The sequence below is a fragment of the Hyperoodon ampullatus genome (assembly GCF_949752795.1).
Source record: "Hyperoodon ampullatus genome assembly, chromosome: 14".
Taxonomy (NCBI): Eukaryota; Metazoa; Chordata; class Mammalia; order Artiodactyla; family Ziphiidae; genus Hyperoodon; species Hyperoodon ampullatus.
The window spans coordinates 36,238,058-36,256,253 of record NC_136927.1 but is presented as its reverse complement, the minus strand read 5'-3'; the positions used below and the strand labels follow the sequence as shown (position 1 = coordinate 36,256,253).

The 18,196-nt window shown below is 40.4% G+C and overlaps 1 protein-coding gene across 1 annotated transcript; it reads right to left on the bottom strand.

The window, feature by feature from the left end:
- Positions 1-5,625: 5,625 nt before the first annotated feature.
- On the bottom strand, positions 5,626-6,036 carry LOC307063185 (ATP synthase subunit g, mitochondrial). Its single transcript, XM_079719168.1, has one exon. It carries the CDS (start codon positions 6,022-6,024, stop codon positions 5,713-5,715), a length of 312 nt encoding a protein of 103 aa, XP_079575294.1. The 5' UTR covers positions 6,025-6,036; the 3' UTR covers positions 5,626-5,712.
- Positions 6,037-18,196: the final 12,160 nt, after the last annotated feature.

Here is an 18,196-nt window from a genome sequence, read left to right as displayed (position 1 = left end):
ACCGGGGCACGAACCTGCGTCCCCTGCGTTGGCAGGCAGACTCCCAACCACTGCGCCACCAGGGAAGCCCTGGAGAGTGTTTTTAAAGGTGTAATCCCATCCAGTGCCTGTGTTATAGTGTCGAGTCCACAGAATTCCATGGTCCCAAAAATCAGTCTCAGGGAAGCATGGGGGTAGAGTGGGATATGGGCAGGATTCAGTTCAAGGTCACTGTCCTGGCACCCAGGTTCCCAGTTTTATGTTTTAAGTAATCTAATGGGCAATGAAAGTGCTGCAGACCACACAGAAAATAAGGTAAGGGAGGCAGTAAAGAAAGATACGGGTAATAGAATGGATCACATGCTGTGTGATCTTGGGCCAGTTGCCTTTCCTTTATGTGCATCAGTTTCTTCATCTTACTGTAGGGATAATGGTACTACTCTCTGTGGTGGTCATGAAGATTAAATATAATGCTTGTAAAGTGCTGGAATGGTAATTAGGGCTGTTGGCAAAATATTCAGGTTCTCCACCTGCCAGGCACATGTACTTTCCATGTGATTAATTCTGGTCAATGAATGAGCTGTGAGCAGGAGTGATGTGTGTTACTTCCGGGCTGGAGCATCTAGTGGCTGGTGGGAGAACTCCCGTGCACCCTGTTTCTTTCTGCCATGGTGATGGGCATTGGGCTCTATTAGCCCAGGCCTGGGAGTGTGGATGACAGTGCAGAGATCCAGCTATTCAGCAGTGACAGTGTAGGAAGAGCAAGAAATCACCCGTTGATGATTCTGCTTTGTTACCAGCCTCCTGCTACAAGTGCTTAGAGCAATCTCTGAAATTTAGTAAGGGCTTATTAAGTTACAAAAAGGAAATGGGTGGGCTATAGCCTAATAGGGTTTATCATTCTTTGAGTGGATGTCAGGAGACTATAGGACCCTCTGTTCTCAACGTGGCTTTTTCCGTTACCCACCGCAACCCCCTTCATGCGTGCATGTGGCTCTTACATACCCCCAACCCGCAGCCCTCTGACACAGACAGTCCGTCCTTAGGTGGGGCACCTGCCTCAAACCAGGTAGAAGATACATGAGGGTTTTTTGAACCTAGAAGATGTGAGGTTTGTGTCTTTAAAATGGTGGAAATGATAAGATAAAAACCTTGAGTGATGCTGATTATCATGACTTCGGCCATGAGGAAGAAGACGCTTGGAGCAACAACAGAGGAATGTCCCTGAGCAGACAGATGCATCAGGTCCTTACGGTGTTTGACTGGCTTCCGGTTGTTCCTGAGATGCAGCTGCACCCTACCCTTCCCATGTTCGTATTCTGTGAGCAAGGAATAACATTCTCCACTATTTTTTTTTCAAAAGTACTAGTTTGAACTAAATTTAAATTTAGTGTATTTAAAATAAATTAATAAAGCTAAAATTAAATTTACTGATTTGAACTAAATTCTAGTTACTTGTAAAGTAACACAGCCCTACTTCCAGCTCTTTCACCAATCTGCTCTGGAGCTTCTTGGGGATCAATCTTGTCATCTGTCAGATGGGGGCTGGGATATTAGTCCTACCTGCTTTTTTAAAAAATTGAAGTATAGTTGATTTACAATGTTGTGTTAGTTTCTGGTATACAGTACTACCTGCTTTATTAGTCATCATTTTTTTGTTGCAAAAAACAGAAACCACTCTAGCTAGTTCAGTTTATTACAGGATATAAGGTAACTCAGTCTCTGGAAGGGCCAGAGAATTAGTTTGGAGGCTTTCAGCCAGGGCTGGTTATCTCCGTTACACCTTTGGCCCATTCTGTTCAAAGACTCAGCTCCTGAGTTCTTTGCCCCTGCTGTTTCTGGAAGCTTGAAGTTTCTATCACCCTTACTAGTATCAGTTCCACACTGACTTCATGTTGTCCTCTGATGCAGGGTTTCTCAACCTTGGCACAATTGACATTTTGGACAGGATAATTCTGTGTGTGTGTGTGTGTGTGTGTGTGTGTGGCTGTCCTGTACATTATAGGATGTTAGCAGCATTGTTGGCCTCCCCACATTACATGCCAGTTGAGACAACCAAAAATCACCCCAGGTTGAGAAACACCATTCTATTGGATCAAAGCTTCACACTCGACTGCAAGCAGACTGTGCCAGGGCAAGAGTTCAAAAAGAGGCCTGTGTGTCATATGTCTATGTATTTAAAAGTAATAAATCAGGCTAACAAGATGTTTAGTAAAATATGTTTGTTCTCATCTCCTATCTTGACAGCTTCATAACAACAATGAAACCCCAAACAAATTTGGTTTTATATGATGAAGTTGGCAGAATGTCTAAACTGAATTATTGCATATATTCTGAGCAAGTTGATGGGACAGCAATATTTGAATGAGAAAGACATTCATAATTTATAAACTTATATATTCCATAAAATTTATTTCTCTTGCCTTCATTTTTCATAAAATCACTAAATAGGTTGTTATAATAAAGGTTTTTGCATAGTTTATGTCCTACAGGCAGTAATGATCCAAAAGACAAAAAAAGTGTAATTAGTTTCAAAATATAAAAATTTGAATATGTTTTCATAGAAGATATAAATGAAAGTTAATGTAAAAATTTAAACATTTTAAAGCTCAAAAGCCTCAGTGAAGTTGCTTTTCTAAAGTATTCAAAAGTATTAAAATTACAGGGCAAAATACAGATTATATAAGTATTGAATATCAAAGTTTTAAAGTTGTTTAAAGCTAGAAAATTTTAATTTAATATTTTGAAAGCAATTTTATTAATAGTTTTATTATGTAGTATTTCTCTTACATGACTTATTGCAGTTCTAGTATTCAGTGTCAATCTAGTTGCTAATTTAAAGAATTGGTATTACTTTATATTTCTATCTTTGGATAGAAGAATGGAAATTTCTATCCAAATAGAAATTCTCTATCTCACATACACAAATTAGAGAGTGATATTAACTACTTAAATTGCAAAATGTTCCTTGGAAACGACAAGCAGGAACATGAAGAGAAACAGAAAAATGGACGCTCAGCACTGCTGGCAAGTGATGCTTGTTATGCTAGAATCTATTGCACACGTGCTGCTTGAGAAGGAGAAGTTATTAAGTTAATTAATTTGTCATTTCACTTAAGTATTTTCAATGCTAAAATTCTTCACATACTCTGACACGGTGCCTGTCTGCAACACTGGCAGAGCCCACTCCCCACAAACCTTTCTGATATTTAGATACAGTTGCCCTTTGTTTAGAGATTTTAGGGTAAGAGGTGAGGAGAACATTCTTGGGGGCCTGAACGGTGTTATGAAATGGGATGTTTAGGATTACAGTTCATGCTGAGCCAGTGCTAAGTGTATGATCCTGAATGACAAAAGCACCCTGTGTTCCTTAATACATTTATTTTTTTATGTATTTCTGAGATACAGGGCCAATCTTGCTAGGATGTAAGTGCACTACTGGCTGCAAGGGAGACAGGGAAAACAAGTCCCGAGCCTCCACCTTGGGGATATTTAGACTCACAATGTAGGAATTTCCCCAAACGTAGAAGGAGTGCTTAAAAGGTGCTGGGAAACCAAAATGGGTGGAATAGGGAAGTCCAGGGCTCCATTCTTTGCCCAAAACAACTAATGAGCTGGTGAAGACTGTCAGTCAGCATTTGAAGAACTCTGAAATCTAGTCAAAACCTAACAACAACCAAGGGAAAACCTGATGAAGAGAGAAACTGCTTCTTTATGGTGAGAGGGTGCAGTGGCATTTCAGATTGCCCACCCACCATCCCCCACGCTCCACGGCCGTGAGGATGGTGACCCAGACTTCTCGTGCTGGTTGCGAGTGCCAGAAGGGAAACTATTCTCGAACAGCTGTGGTGGTGGGGTCAGCCTGCCTGGTGGCTCCCTCAGGACAGGTGGAAAGGCTTCCTGTTTCCTCAGGGCATTCCTGGGGCTGGGGTGACAGGTGGCTTTTGCTAAAAGCATTTAAAGGCACAGACAGGTACTGGCCTCAGCACCCTGCAGCAATACTTGGGACAGGTAAAGATCAAGAAGCCTGAGAAAGAGACATATATGGGAATAGGGCTTTTCAAAGCTTCCATGCATGCCTGGGACTCGAGAAAACCATGTGCAGGCTTAGAGTGAGACACACAGTCAGAGAAGGCCTGAGAAGACTCTGGGCTTTCATCTCTTGCTGGCCTTCAGGCTCTGTGCAAGCAGGAAGTGAAGCTAAGGCAGAGTTGCAAGTAGCCTCTACTAAGTGTTCAAGGTGTGCCCTGACACAGATCCAGTTGGCAAAGACTAAGAGGGTATTTTTTCTTTCCTGTAAAAGAATTCTTTATTTCTTTTGTTGGCTCCAGACATTTAAGGTAACTCTGCCAAAATAGCAGTTGTCCGATAAGCTAAAGGAACACAGAATTCAGTGGCAAAGACTACAGACCTTACAAAAATACAAAAGTCACTAAATAAGCAAACAACAGCAACCTATAATAGGCAGAGGAAGGAAAATCTGACTTCCGGAGTTGCCACATATTCAAAATGTCCAGTATTCAACAACCAAAAATCACAAGCTATGCAAGTAACAAGAAATTATGGCCGTTCACAGGAAAAAATTAATTAATAGAAACTGTCCATGAGGCAGCCATATTTCCTCACTAAAAATAAAGCCCTGGGCTTCCCTGGTGGCGCAGTGGTTGAGAGTCCGCCTGCCGATGCAGGGGACACGGGTTCGTGCCCCGGTCTGGGAAGATCCCACATGCCGCAGAGCAGCTGGGCCCGTGAGCCATGGCCGCTGAGCCTGCGCGTCCGGAGCCTGTGCTCTGCAACAGGAGAGGCCACAACAGTGAGAGGCCCGCGTACCACAAAAAAATAAAAAAATAAAAAAAAATAAAGCCCTGTTTTAGGGCTGTGAGGATGGGATGTGTTTAGAATAAATGTATACATGTGTGGTGACACTGAGGAACCACTGTGTGGTGTGTTCTCTTTTTTTTTTTTTTTTTTAACCAATCACTTGTATTTATTTCAGGACATAATATACTATTTTGACCCATGGACGATACTAAACTATAATCCTGTTAAATATCTATAGGATATTTTATTTTTGTAAAGATAGGTCCTTAAAAAAAGATTAATAACATATCAAAATTAAATTGAAAACACAGGTCAATTGCTTTCATTCTCTGTCCTAGTGTTAAAGATGTTACAAAGACACAGAATATCACCTGGCTGGTCTCTTTTGAGGAAGCTATATTCAAATTGACAAAAAGTACCCCTACATTTACAGACACAGCTGTTGTCAAAGGGGTCTTTCTCTGATTTTAGCAAAGAAAAACAGTCCAAATTGTATTCTTTATACTAGGTGATTTAACTAGTATATACCATGTTTGGCACATGGTATTATTCTTCTCCTACTGGAACAAGTTCTTGTTTTCTCAAAGCCTTTCCCCAACTTTTCTAAAATTAAGCTTAAATATCATTTATTTCAAGCCTTCAAAGTAAAATGCTATCCTCATATATACATGTACCAGGTTGGTATATTCGTATCTATCCTTTCCAATTGTAGGCTAAGCAAAGACATGCATTTAGAGCTGTATTGTGTTAAAGCAAAAGACAACCCAACTTAATATCAAGAGAAATTGTGACCTTCCATGTAGTGCTTGACAGAGAAAACACTGATTTTGACACATTGTCTTATTTTATTCAAATAGCCGTCTGCTCACACATGGTCCAAGAACACCCAAATAACAAAGCAAAGACTGGTCTTCAAACATTATAGCCAATGATGCCACGCTTGCCTATGATCTCGCCAACATAAAACCACATCCACACCTCAGTGGCCACCAAACCATTCAGTAGAGCTTCCTTAACTGTAAGCTGTTTGAAGCTACCAGTTTGAGCACTATTGATAATTTTTTTCAAGCTCTGAATAGCTGTAGGGATCTCAGCAGGGGTTGGAGGAACCAGCTCAACCTTGGCATAGTGCCAAAATGTGGCCAGTCGAGGCTTCGAGTAAGTCACAGCAGCGCTGACCAGCGCCGGGGCCTTCTCCGCGAGGTTACGGACAAACTGGGCCATGGTTCTAGGATGGAAAGCCCGTCACGCCGACTGGCCGGCTGAGTGTCACCCTCCCGGCCATGATGTGTTCTCTTGCTGTTTGGATGGGGTTGTGTGTCTGTATCCTCTTAGAAAAGTATACAGTGTGCCAAGGGAGAAAGGGGGAGAGCTCCCAGGAGCACGTGGTTCCAGCCAAAGAGATGGTGGTGTGGGCGGGTGCGTAGGTGCCCAGGGAGAGGCGGTCCACACCCAGCTGAGTTTCCGGCGTGATTGCTCCCAAACCAGAGAGAAGATGTAAAGTCCCTGCTTCCCGAGGCGTCTGAAGGACAGGGGCTTTGTAGAGTGTAACCCAGATGCTGTGTGAATGGGAATATAGGGGAGGGCGGGGCCTTGACAATGAACTTGACAGTAGAATGGACTGTGGGGATATAGCTTAGCCTTCTTCCCTTTGAGCTTCAGTTATCCCATTTGTGAAAACAGATGATGATGATGATGATAATGATGACGGCCATACTTGGACTGTGCATTCTGTGTTCCAGACGCTTAATATAAGAACTCATTTAGTTTTCATGTTAATATTACAAGGTGGTGCATTTTACAGATGAGGAAGCTGAGTGTAGGGAAGTTAGGCCACTTGGTTGTACAGCTAGTATTTGGAGAAAGCAGATTCAGATCTGGCCTCTGTCTTAAGCACTGCCCTGGCTTCATGGGCTTATCATGAGGATTAAATGGGTGAACACATTAAGAACTTAGTCTGGTGCCTGGCACAGGATAAGTGTTCAGAAAATCATAACAGCTGTTGTTATCAGTATCAGAATCCAAACATACAAGTGGGGGCTTTCTCCAACTCACTCATGTCAGATGTGCTTATGTGCGTAAACAGCCACGTTTAAAAGGGGAGTGGGGAACATCGTTTTGCAACTACCTATTAAACTGGTGGATCTTTACTTAGAACAAATTACGAGCACCTTTGTGCTGCCTGGAAGGTAAAATTTGCTCAAGCCTTCCCTTGTTTTACCCCAGCTTGGGCCCACTCGGCTGGGTGAGCTGACTCCACCATCTGTCCCTCAGCCCCTGTGCTGCTTCCCTACCAGGCACTGACCTCGCATTTGTCTAACTTCCTGGTCATGAGCCAGTCTCTCCCGTTAGACCTCAAAGGATCTGAGAGGTTCACAGGAGAACACACAGGATGTGGCTGGTCCTCTGGGTGATTCTGAGGGGCCCCAGTGTAGGCCCTGAGAAAATGTGGGCAGCCCCATCCCCAGTCCATTCTGGTGGTCTGTTTGATAGAGCAAAATCCAGATGTCAGAATTTGATTTTCTTTGTTTCTTTCCTGTGAAATAGAATGTGGATCTGGTGTATGGGGAAGAATCTAGTGATTCATATTTTCTGCTTATTTGGCTCCTGGCTGAATGGGAATTTGCATTACTTAATGTCTGACATTTTTCTGGGGAATCAAAATAAGTTTCCTATTCAATTAATAAGCAAGTTTCACAGCCAAAGAATCCTCTTATTTTTACAAGTGGGATATTCCTTGGTGGAGGGTGTCTGAGTAGTTGATCCCTCTCATGTCTTCCATTTCCACTGTCCTCGTCTGTGCAAGAAGTTAAACTACCTCATTCATGGATTAGGAGCTTCTAAGAGGCAGTTTGGGAGACTTTGACCTTGGAAGCTGGGAGTGAATTCTTAATATTCACCAGTTGTGGTGTAAGAGTTTGTGTCTCCTCTTTGTTCTTCAATCCATCAGCTTCGGACATGCTCACACAGGCCACCTCCCTTGGGCCTGGGGTCACTGGAGACAAAATATGAAGGGAACAGAATAGTGTGTAGGGTCCAGTGTGCTCTGCCCTCGGCTTATCTGGGAAAAAAACCAAAAAACTCTGCTGCCCTTGAGGTGGAGCTTAAACCAGGCTTGTAGCTGGGCCATGTCTGGGAAGCCCACAAATTAGTTTCAATTAAGTTTCTTTCCAGTTGGTCCCATTTGTCCCATCAGACTGTAGGCTTCTTGAGGGCAACTCAGCCACGATTCCTCTTTCCCTTCCTTTCTCCTCCTGTGCCATCATGTGTACAGCACAATGATTTTTAAAAAAAAATTTGTTGAAGTATAGTTGATTTACAATGTTATGTTTAATTTCTGCTGTACAGCAAAGTGACTCAGTTATAATACATATATTCTTTTTCATATTTTTTCCATTATGGTTTATCACAGGATATTGAATACAGTTCCCTGTGCAGTAGGGACCTTGTTGTTTATCCATCCTGTATATACTAGTTTGCATCTGCTAGTCCCAAACTCCCAATCCATCCCTCCCCCGACCCCCTTCCCCTTGGCAGCCACCAATCTGTTCTCTATATGTGTGAGTCTGTTTTTGTTTCGTAGATAAGTTCATTTGTGTTGTATTTTAGATTCCACATATAAGTGATATCATATGATATTTGTCTTTCTCTTTCTGACTTCGCTTAGTATGATAATTTCTAGGTCCATCCATATTGCTGCAAATTGCATTATTTCATTTTTTTAATGGCTGAGTCCTATTCCACTGTATATGTGTGTATTTATATATGCATTTCAATTCCCTGTTGATTGGTAATGTTGAGCACTTTTTCATGTACCTGTTGGCCATTTGTGTATCTTTGGAAAAATGTCTGTTTAGATCCTTTGCCCATTTTTTAATCAGATTTTTTTAACATCTTTATTGGAGTATAATTGCTTTACAGTGGTGTGTTAGTTTCTGCTGTGTAACAAAGTGAATCAGCTATACACATACATATATTCCCATATCCCCTCCCTCTTGCGTCTCCCTCCCACCCTCCCTATCCCACCCCTCTAGGTGGTCACAAAGCACTGAGCTGATCTCCCTGTGCTATGCAGCTGCTTCCCACTAGCTAGCTATTTTACATTTGGTAGTTTATATATGTCCATGCCACTCTCTCACTTCGTCCCAGCTTACCCTTCCCCCTCCCTGTGTCCTCAAGTCTATTTTCTACAGCTGCATCTTTATTCCTGTCCTGCCCCTAGGTTCTTCAGAACCATTTTTTTTTCTTTTAGATTCCATATATATGTGTTAGCATACAGTATCTGTTTTTCTCTTTGACTTACTTCACTCCGTATGACAGACTCTAGGTCCGTCCACCTCACTACAAATAACTCAATTTCGTTTCTTTTTATGGCTGAGTAATATTCCATTGTATATATGTGCCACATCTTTATCCATTCATCTGTAGATGGACACTTAGGTTGCTTCCATGTCCTGGCTGTTGTAAATAGTGCTGCAGTGAACATTGTGGTACATGACTCTTTTTGGAATTATGGTTTTCTCAGGGTATATGCCCAGTAGTGGGATTGCTGGGTCATATGGTAGTTCTGTTTGTAGTTTTTTAAGGAACCTCCATACTGTTCTCCATAGTGGCTGTATCAATTTACATTCCTACCAACAGTGCAAGAGGGTTCCCTTTTCTCCACACCCTTTCCAGCATTTATTGTTTGTAGATTTTTTGATGATGACCATTCTCACTGGTGTGAGGTGATACCTCATGGTAGTTTTGATTTGCATTTCTCTAATGATTAGTGATGTTGAGCATCCTTTCATGTGTTTGTTGGCCATCTGTATATCTTCTTTGGAGAAATGTCTATTTAGGTCTTCTGCCCATTTTTGGATTGGGTTGTTTGTTTTTTTGCTATTGAGCTGCATGAGCTGCTTGTGTGTTTTGGAGATTAATCCTTTGTCAGTTGCTTCATTTGCAAATATTTTCTCCCATTCTGAGGGTTGTCTTTTTGTCTTGTTTATGGTTTCCTTTGCTGTGCAAAAGCTTTGAAGTTTCATTAGGTCCCATTCGTTTATTTTTGTTTTTATTTCCCTTTCTCTAGGGGGTGGGTCAAAAAGGATCTTGCTGTGATTTATGTCAAAGAGTGTTCTTCCTATGTTTTCCTCTAAGAGTTTTATAGTGTCTGACCTTACATTTAGGTCTTTAATCCATTTTGAGTTTATTTTTGTGTATAGTGTTAGGGAGTATTCTTCTTCTACCAGATTTTTTTTTATTCCTCTTGAGTTGTATGAATTCCTTACATATTTTAGGAATATATCATATAGGTGGTTTTCAAAGATTTTCTCCCATTCTGTAGATTGCCTTTTCATTTTGTTGATTATTTCTTTTGCTGTGGAGAAGCGTTTTAGTTTGATGTAGTTCCACTTGTTTCTTTTTGCTTTTGTTGCCTGAGCTTTGATGTCATATCCAAAAAAAATCATTGCCAAGACCAATGTCAAGGAGTTTTTCATGTATGTTTTCTTCTAGGAGTTTTACCATTTCAGGTCATACATTTAAGTCTTTAATCCATTTCAAGTTAATTTTTGTGAGTGGTGTAAAATAGGGACCTAATTGTATTCTTCTGCATGTGGCTATCCAGTTTTCCCAAAACCATTTATTGAGGAGACTATTTTTTCCCATCTTGTGTTCTTGGTGCTGTTGTCAAAGATTAGTTGACCATATATGTGGACTCTCTGTTCTGTTCCATTGGTCTATATGTTTGTTTTTATGCCAGTACCATACTGTTTTGATTACTGTAGCGTTGTAATAGAGTTTGAAATTAAGACGTGTGATACCTCCAGCTTTGATCTTCTGTCTCAAGATTGCTTTGGCTATTTTTTATTCCTCTTGAGTTGTATGAATTCCTCATATATTTTAGGAATGTATCATATAGGTGGTTTTTGCTTTGGCTATTTGTGTTTCCACAAAAATTTTATGATTCTTATTTACTATTTCTGTGAAAAATGTCTTTGGAATTTTGATACAGATTATGTTGAATCTGTAGATTACTTTGGGTAGTTTGGACATTTTAACAATGTTAATTCTTCCAGTCCATGAACATGGAATAACTTTTCATTTATTTGTATCTTCTTCAGTTTCTTTCATCAATGTCTTCTAGTTTTTGGCAAACCAGTCTTTCACGAGAATTCCCTGGTGGTTCAGTGGTTAACACTTGGTTCTTTCACCCAGGTTCAGTCCCTCGTCAGGGAACTAAGATCACACAAGCTACTTGGTGTGGCCAAAAAAACCCCCAAAAAACAACAAACAAACAAAACACACAAAAAACAACCCCCCCCCAAAAAAACAAACAAAAAACCCCATCTCTTACCTCCTTGGTTAAATTTATTCCTAAGCATTTTATTGTTTTTGATGTTCTTGTCAATGGGATTACTTCCTTAATTTCTCTTTCAAATAGTTTGTTGTTAATGTATAGAATGTAGCTAATTTTCGTGTGTTGATTTTGTATCCTGCAACTTAACTGTATTTGTTTATTACTTCTAACAAGTTTTTGTGACATCTTTAGGGTTTTCTATACATAATATTATGTTATCTGCAAACAGAGACAATTTAACTTCTTTCTTCTGATTTGGATGACTATTTCTTTTTCTTATCTAATGGCTCTGACTGCAACTTCCAATACTGTGTTGAATAGGAGTGGTGAGAGTAGGCATCCTTGTCTTGTTCCTCATCTTAAGGGAAAAGCTGTTAGGTTTCCACCACTGAGTATAATGTTAGCTGTGGGCTTGTCATATATGGCCTTTATTATGTTGACATATATTCCTTCTAAACCCAATCTGCTGAGAGTTTTTAATCATGAAAGGATGTTGAATGTTGTCAGATGCTTTTTCTGCATCTATTGAGATGATCAAATAATATTTATCCTTCATTCTGTTAATGTGGTGTGTCTCATTGATTGGCTTGCTTATGTTGAACCATCCTTATAAGCCAGGGATAAATCCCACTTGATCATGGCATGTGATCCTTATAATGTGTTGTTGAATTTGGTTTGCTTGTATTTCACTGAGGATTTTTTTTTTTTTTTTTCTGTCAAGAGTGGTCTAGCACAGACTTTGCCCTGGTTATGTCTTTTTTTTTTTTTTTGGTTATTTATTTATTTATTTATTTATTTATTATTAGTTTCTGCTTTATAACAAAGTGAATCAGTCACACATATACATCTGTTCCCACATCCCTTCCGTCTTGCGTCTCCCTTCCTCCCACCCTCCCATCCCACCCCTCCAGGAGGTCACAAAGCACCGAGCTGATCTCCCTGTGCTATGCGGCTGCTTCCCACTAGCTATCTACCTTACGTTTGGTAGTGTATATATGTCCATGCCTCTCTTTTGCTTTGTCACAGCTTACCCTTCCCCCTCCCCATATCCTCAAGTCCATTCTCAAGTAGGTCTGTGTCTTTGTTCCTGTTTTACCCCTAGGTTCTTCATGACATTTTTTTTTCTTAAATTCCATATATATGTGTTAGCATACAGTATTTGTCTTTCTCTTTCTGACTTACTTCACTCTGGATGACAGACTCTAGGTCTATCCACCTCATTACAAATAGCTCAGTTTCATTTCTTTTTATGGCTGAGTAATATTCCATTGTATATATGTGCCACATCTTCTTTATCCATTCATCCGATGATGGACACTTAGGTTGTTTCCATCTCCGGGCTATTGTGAATAGAGCTGCAATGAACATTTTAGTACATGTCTCTTTTTGAATTATGGTTTTCTCAGGGTATATGCCCAGCAGTGGGATTGCTGGGTCATACGGTAGTTCTATTTTTAGTTTTTTAAGGAACCTCCATACTGTTCTCCATAGTGGCTGTACCAATTCACATTCCCACCAGCAGTGTAAGAGTGTTCCCTTTTCTCCACACCCTCTCCAGCATTTATTGTTTCTAGATTTCTTGATGATGGCCATTCTGACTGGTGTGAGATGATATCTCGTTGTAGTTTTTTTTTTTTTTTTTTTTTTTTTTAGCAGTATGCGGGCCTCTCACTGCTGTGGCCTCTCCCGCCGCAGAGCACAGGCTCCGGACGCGCAGGCTCAGCGGCCATGGCTCACGGGCCCAGCCGCTACGTGGCATGTGGGATCCTCCCAGACCGGGGCACGAACCCGTGTCCCCTGCATCGGCAGGCGGACTGTCAACCACTGCGCCACCAGGGAAGCCCTCTCATTGTAGTTTTTTTTTTTTTTTTTTTTTTTTTGCGTTATGTGGGCCTCTCACTGTTGTGGCCTCTCCCGTTGTGGAGCACAGGCTCCGGACGCACAGGCCCAGCGGCCATGGCTCACGGGCCCAGCCGCTCCGCGGCATGTGGGATCTTCCCAGACCGGGGCACGAACCCGTGTCCCCTGCATCGGCAGGCGGACTCTCAACCACTGCGCCACCAGGGAAGCCCCTCTCATTGTAGTTTTGATTTGCATTTCTCTAATGATGTTGAGCATTCTTTCATGTGTTTGTTGGCAGTCTGTATATCTTCTTTGGAGCAATGCCTATTTAAGTCTTCTGCCCATTTTTGGATTGGGTTGTTTGTTTTTTTGCTATTGAGCTGCATGAGCTGCTTATAAATTTTGGAGATTAATCCTTTGTCAGTTGCTTCATTTGCAAATATTTTCTCCCATTCTGAGGGTTGTCTTTTGGTCTTGTTTATGGTTTCCTTTGCTGTGCAAAAGCTTTGAAGTTTCATTAGGTCCCATTTGTTTATCTTTGTTTTTATTTCCATTTCTCTAGGGGGTGGGTCCAAAAGGATCTTGCTGTGATTTATGTCATAGAGTGTTCTGCCTATGTTTTCCTTTAAGAGTTTGATAGTTTCTGGCCTTACATTTAGGTCTTTAATCCATTTTGAGCTTATTTTTGTGTATGGTGTTAGGGAATGATCTAATCTCATACTTTTACATGTCCCTGTCCAGTCTTCCCAGCACCACTTATTGAAGAGGCTGTCCTTTCTCCACTGTACATTCCTGCCTCCTTTATCAAAGATAAGTTGACCATATGTGCGTGGGTTTTTCTCTGGGCTTTCTATCCTGTTCCATTGATCTATCTTTCTGTTTTTGTGCCAGTACCACACTGTCTTGATTACTGTAGCTTTGTAGTATAGTCTGAAGTCAGGGAGCCTGATTCCTCCAGCTCCATTTTTCATTCTCAAGATTGCTTTGGCTATTGGGGGTCTTTTGTTTTTCCAAACAAATTTTGAAATTTTTTGTTCTAGTTCTGTGAAAAATGCCAGTGGTAGTTTGATAGGGATTGCATTGAATCTGTAGATTGCTTTCGGTAGTAGAGTCATTTTCACAATATTGATTCTTCCAATCCAGGAGCATGGTATATCTCTCCATCTATTTGTATTGTCTTTAATTTCTTTCATCAGTGTCTTATAATTTTCTGCATACAGGTCTTTTGTCTCCTTAGGTAGGTTTATTCCTAGATATTTTATTCTTTTTGTTGCAATGGTAAATGGGAGTGTTTTCTTGATTTCACTTTCAGATTTTTCATCATTAGTGTACAGGAATGCCAGAGATTTCTGTGCATTAATTTTGTATCCTGCTACTTTACCAAATTCATTGATTAACTCTAGTAGTTTTTCGGTAGCATCTTTAGGATTCTCTATGTATAGTATCATGTCATCTGCAAACAGTGACAGCTTTACTTCTTCTTTTCCAATTTGGATTCCTTTTATTTCCTTTTCTTCTCTGATTGCTGTGGCTAAAACTTCCAAAACTAAGTTGAATAAGAGTGGTGAGAGTGGGCAGCCTTGTCTTGTTCCTGATCTTAGTGGAAATGGTTTCAGTTTTTCACCATTGAGGACGATGCTGGCTGTGGGTTTGTCATATATGGCCTTTATTATGTTGAGGAAAGTTCCCTCTATGCCTACTTTCTGCAGGGTTTTTATCATAAATGGGTGTTGAATTTTGTCGAAAGCTTTCTCTGCATCTATTGAGATGATCATATGGTTTTTCTCCTTCAATTTGTTAATATGGTGTATCACATTGATTGATTTACATATATTGAAGAATCCTTGCATTCCTGGAATAAACCCCACTTGATCATGGTGTATGATCCTTTTAATGTGCTGTTGGATTCTGTTTGCTAGTATTTTGTTGAGGATTTTTGCATCTATGTTCATCAGTGATATTGGCCTGTAGTTTTCTTTCTTTGTGACATCCTTGCCTGGTTTTGGTATCAAGGTGATGGTGGCCTCATAGAATGAATTTGGGAGTGCTCCTCCCTCTGCTATATTTTGGAAGAGTTTGAGAAAGATAGGTGTTAGCTCTTCTCTAAATGTTTGATAGAATTCGCCTGTGAAGCCATCTGGTCCTGGGCTTTTGTTTGTTGGAAGATTTTTAATCACAGTTTCAATTTCAGTGCTTGTGATTGGTCTATTCACATTTTCTATTTCTTCCTGATTCAGTCTTGGCAGGTTGTGCATTTCTAAGAATTTGTCCATTTCTTCCAGGTTGTCCATTTTATTGGCATAGAGTTTCTTGTAGTAATCTCTCATGATCTTTTGTATTTCTGCAGTGTCAGTTGTTACTTCTCCTTTTTCATTTCTAATTCTATTGATTTGAATCTTCTCCCTTTTTTTCTTGATGAGTCTGGCTAATGGTTTATCAACTTTGTTTATCTTCTCAAAGAACCAGCTTTTAGTTTTATTGATCTTTGCTAATGTTTCCTTCATTTCTGTTTCATTTATTTCTGATCTGATCTTTATGATTTCTCTACTTCTGCTAACTTTGGGGTTTTTTTGTTCTTCTTTCTCTAATTGCTTTAGGTGCAGGGTCAGGTTGTTTACTCGAGATGTTTCCTGTTTCTTAAGGTGGGATTGTATTGCTATAAACTTCCCCCTTAGAACTGCTTTTGCTGTGTCCCGTAGGTTTTGGGTCGTCGTGTCTCCATTGTCATTTGTTTCTAGGTATTTTGTTATTTCCTCTTTGATTTCTTCAGTGATCACTTCGTTATTGAGTAGTGTATTGTTTAGCCTCCATGTGTTTGTATTTTTTACAGATCTTTTCCTGTAATTGATGTCTAGTCTCATAGCATTGTGGTCGGAAAAGATACTTGATACAATTTCAATTTTCTTAAATTTACCAAGGCTTGATTTGTGACCCAAGATATGATCTATCCTGGAGAATGTTCCATGAGCACTTGAGAAAAATGTGTATTCTGTTGTTTTTGGATGGAATGTCCTATAAATATCAATTAAGTCCATCTTGTTTAATGTATCATTTAAAGCTTGTGTTTCCTTATTTATTTTCATTTTGGATGATCTGTCCATTGGTGAAAGTGGGGTGTTAAAGTCCCCTACTATGAGTGTGTTACTGTCGATTTCCCCTTTTATGGCTGTTAGTATTTGCCTTAGGTATTGAGGTGCTCCTATGTTGGGTGCATAAATATTTACAATTGTTATATCTTCTTCTTGGATCGATCCCTTTATCATTATGTAGTGTCCTTCTTTGTCTCTTCTAATAGTCTTTATTTTAAAGTCTATTGTGTCTGATATGAGAATTGCTACTCCAGCTTTCTTTTGATTTCCATTTGCATGGAATATCTTTTCCATCCCCTTACTTTCAATCTGTATGTGTCTCTAGGTCTGAAGTGGGTCTCTTGTAGACAGCATATATATGGGTCTTGTTTTTGTATCCATTCAGCCAATCTGTGTCTTTTGGTGGGAGCATTTAGTCCATTTACATTTAAGGTAATTATGGATATGTATGTTCCTATTCCCATTTCCTTAATTGTTTTGGGTTCGTTATTGTAGGTCTTTTCCTTCTGTTGTGTTTCTTGCCTAGAGAAGTTCCTTTAGCATTTGTTGTAAAGCTGGTTTGGTGGTGCTGAACTCTCTCAGCTTTTGCTTGTCTGTAAACGTTTTAATTTCTCCATCAAATCTGAATGAGATCCTTGCTGGGTAGAGTAGTCTTGGTTGCAGGTTTTTCTCCTTCATCACTTTAATTATGTCCTGCCACTCTCTTCTGGCTTGTAGAGTTTCTGCTGAGAGATCAGCTGTTAACCTGATGGGGATTCCCTTGTGTGTTATTTGTTGTTTTTCCGTTGCTGCTTTTAATATGATTTCTTTGTGTTTAATTTTTGACAGTTTGATTAATATGTGTCTTGGCGTATTTCTCCTTGGATTTATTCTGTATGGGACTCTCTGTGCCTCCTGGACTTGATTAACTATTTCCTTTCCTATATTAGGGAAGTTTTCAACTATAATCTCTTCAAATATTTTCTCAGTCCCTTTCTTTTTCTCTTCTTCTTCTGGAACCCCTATAATTCGAATGTTGGTGTGTTTAATGTTGTCCCAGAGGTCTCTGAGACTGTCCTCTGTTCTTTTCATTCTTTTTTCTTTATTTTGCTCTGCATCAGTTATTTCCACTATTTTATCTTCCACCTCACTTATCCGTTCTTCTGCCTCAGTTATTCTGCTATTGATCCCATCTAGAGTATTTTTCATTTCATTTATTGTGTTTTTAATCGATGCTTGATTCATCTTTAGTTCTTCTAGGTCCTTGTTAACTGTTTCTTGCATTTTGTCTCTTCTATTTCCAAGATTTTGGATCTTGGAAATAGAATCTTGGATCATCTTTACTATCATTATTGTGAATTCTTTTTCAGGTAGACTGCCTATTTCCTCTTCATTTGTTAGGTCTGGTGGGTTTTTATCTTGCTCCTTCACCTGCTGTGTGTTTTTCTGTCTTCTCATTTTGCTTATCTTACTGTGTTTGGGGTCTCCTTTTTGCAGGCTGCAGGTTCGTAGTTCCCGTTGTTTTTGGTGTCTGTCCCCAGTGGCTAAGGTTGGTTCAGTGGGTTGTGTAGGCTTCCTGGTGGAGGGGACTAGTGCCTGTGTTCTGGTGGATGAGGCTGGATCTTGTCTTTCTGGTGGGCAGGTCCACGTCTGGTGGTGTGTTTGGGGTGTCTGTGGACTTTTTATGATTTTAGGCAGCCTCTCTGCTAATGGGTGGCGTTGTGTTCCTGTCTTGCTAGTTGTTTGGCATAGGGTGTCCAGCACTGTAGCCTGCTGGTCGTTGAGTGAAGCTGGGTGCTGGTGTTGAGATGGAGATCTCTGGAAGATTTTCGCCATTTGATATTATGTGGAGTAGGGAGGTCTCTTGTGGACCAGTGTCCTGAAGTTGGCTCTCCCACCTCAGAGGCACAGCACTGACTCCTGGCTCCTCAATTTGGGAGGATTCGTTGTCTATTCATGTATTCCACAGATGCAGGGTACATCAAGTTGATTGTGGAGCTTTAATCCGCTGCTTCTGAGGCTGCTGGGAGAGATTTCCTTTTCTCTTCTTTGTTCTCACAGCTCCCGGGTCTCAGCTTTGGATTTGGCCCCACCTCTCCGTGTAGGTCGCCAGAGGGCGTCTGTTCTTCGCTCAGACAGGACAGGG

Coding starts and splice junctions, on each gene's coding strand:
- LOC307063185 (XM_079719168.1), bottom strand. CDS start 6,024: ATGGCCCAGTTTGTCCGTAACCTCGCGGAGAAGGCCCCGGCGCTGGTC.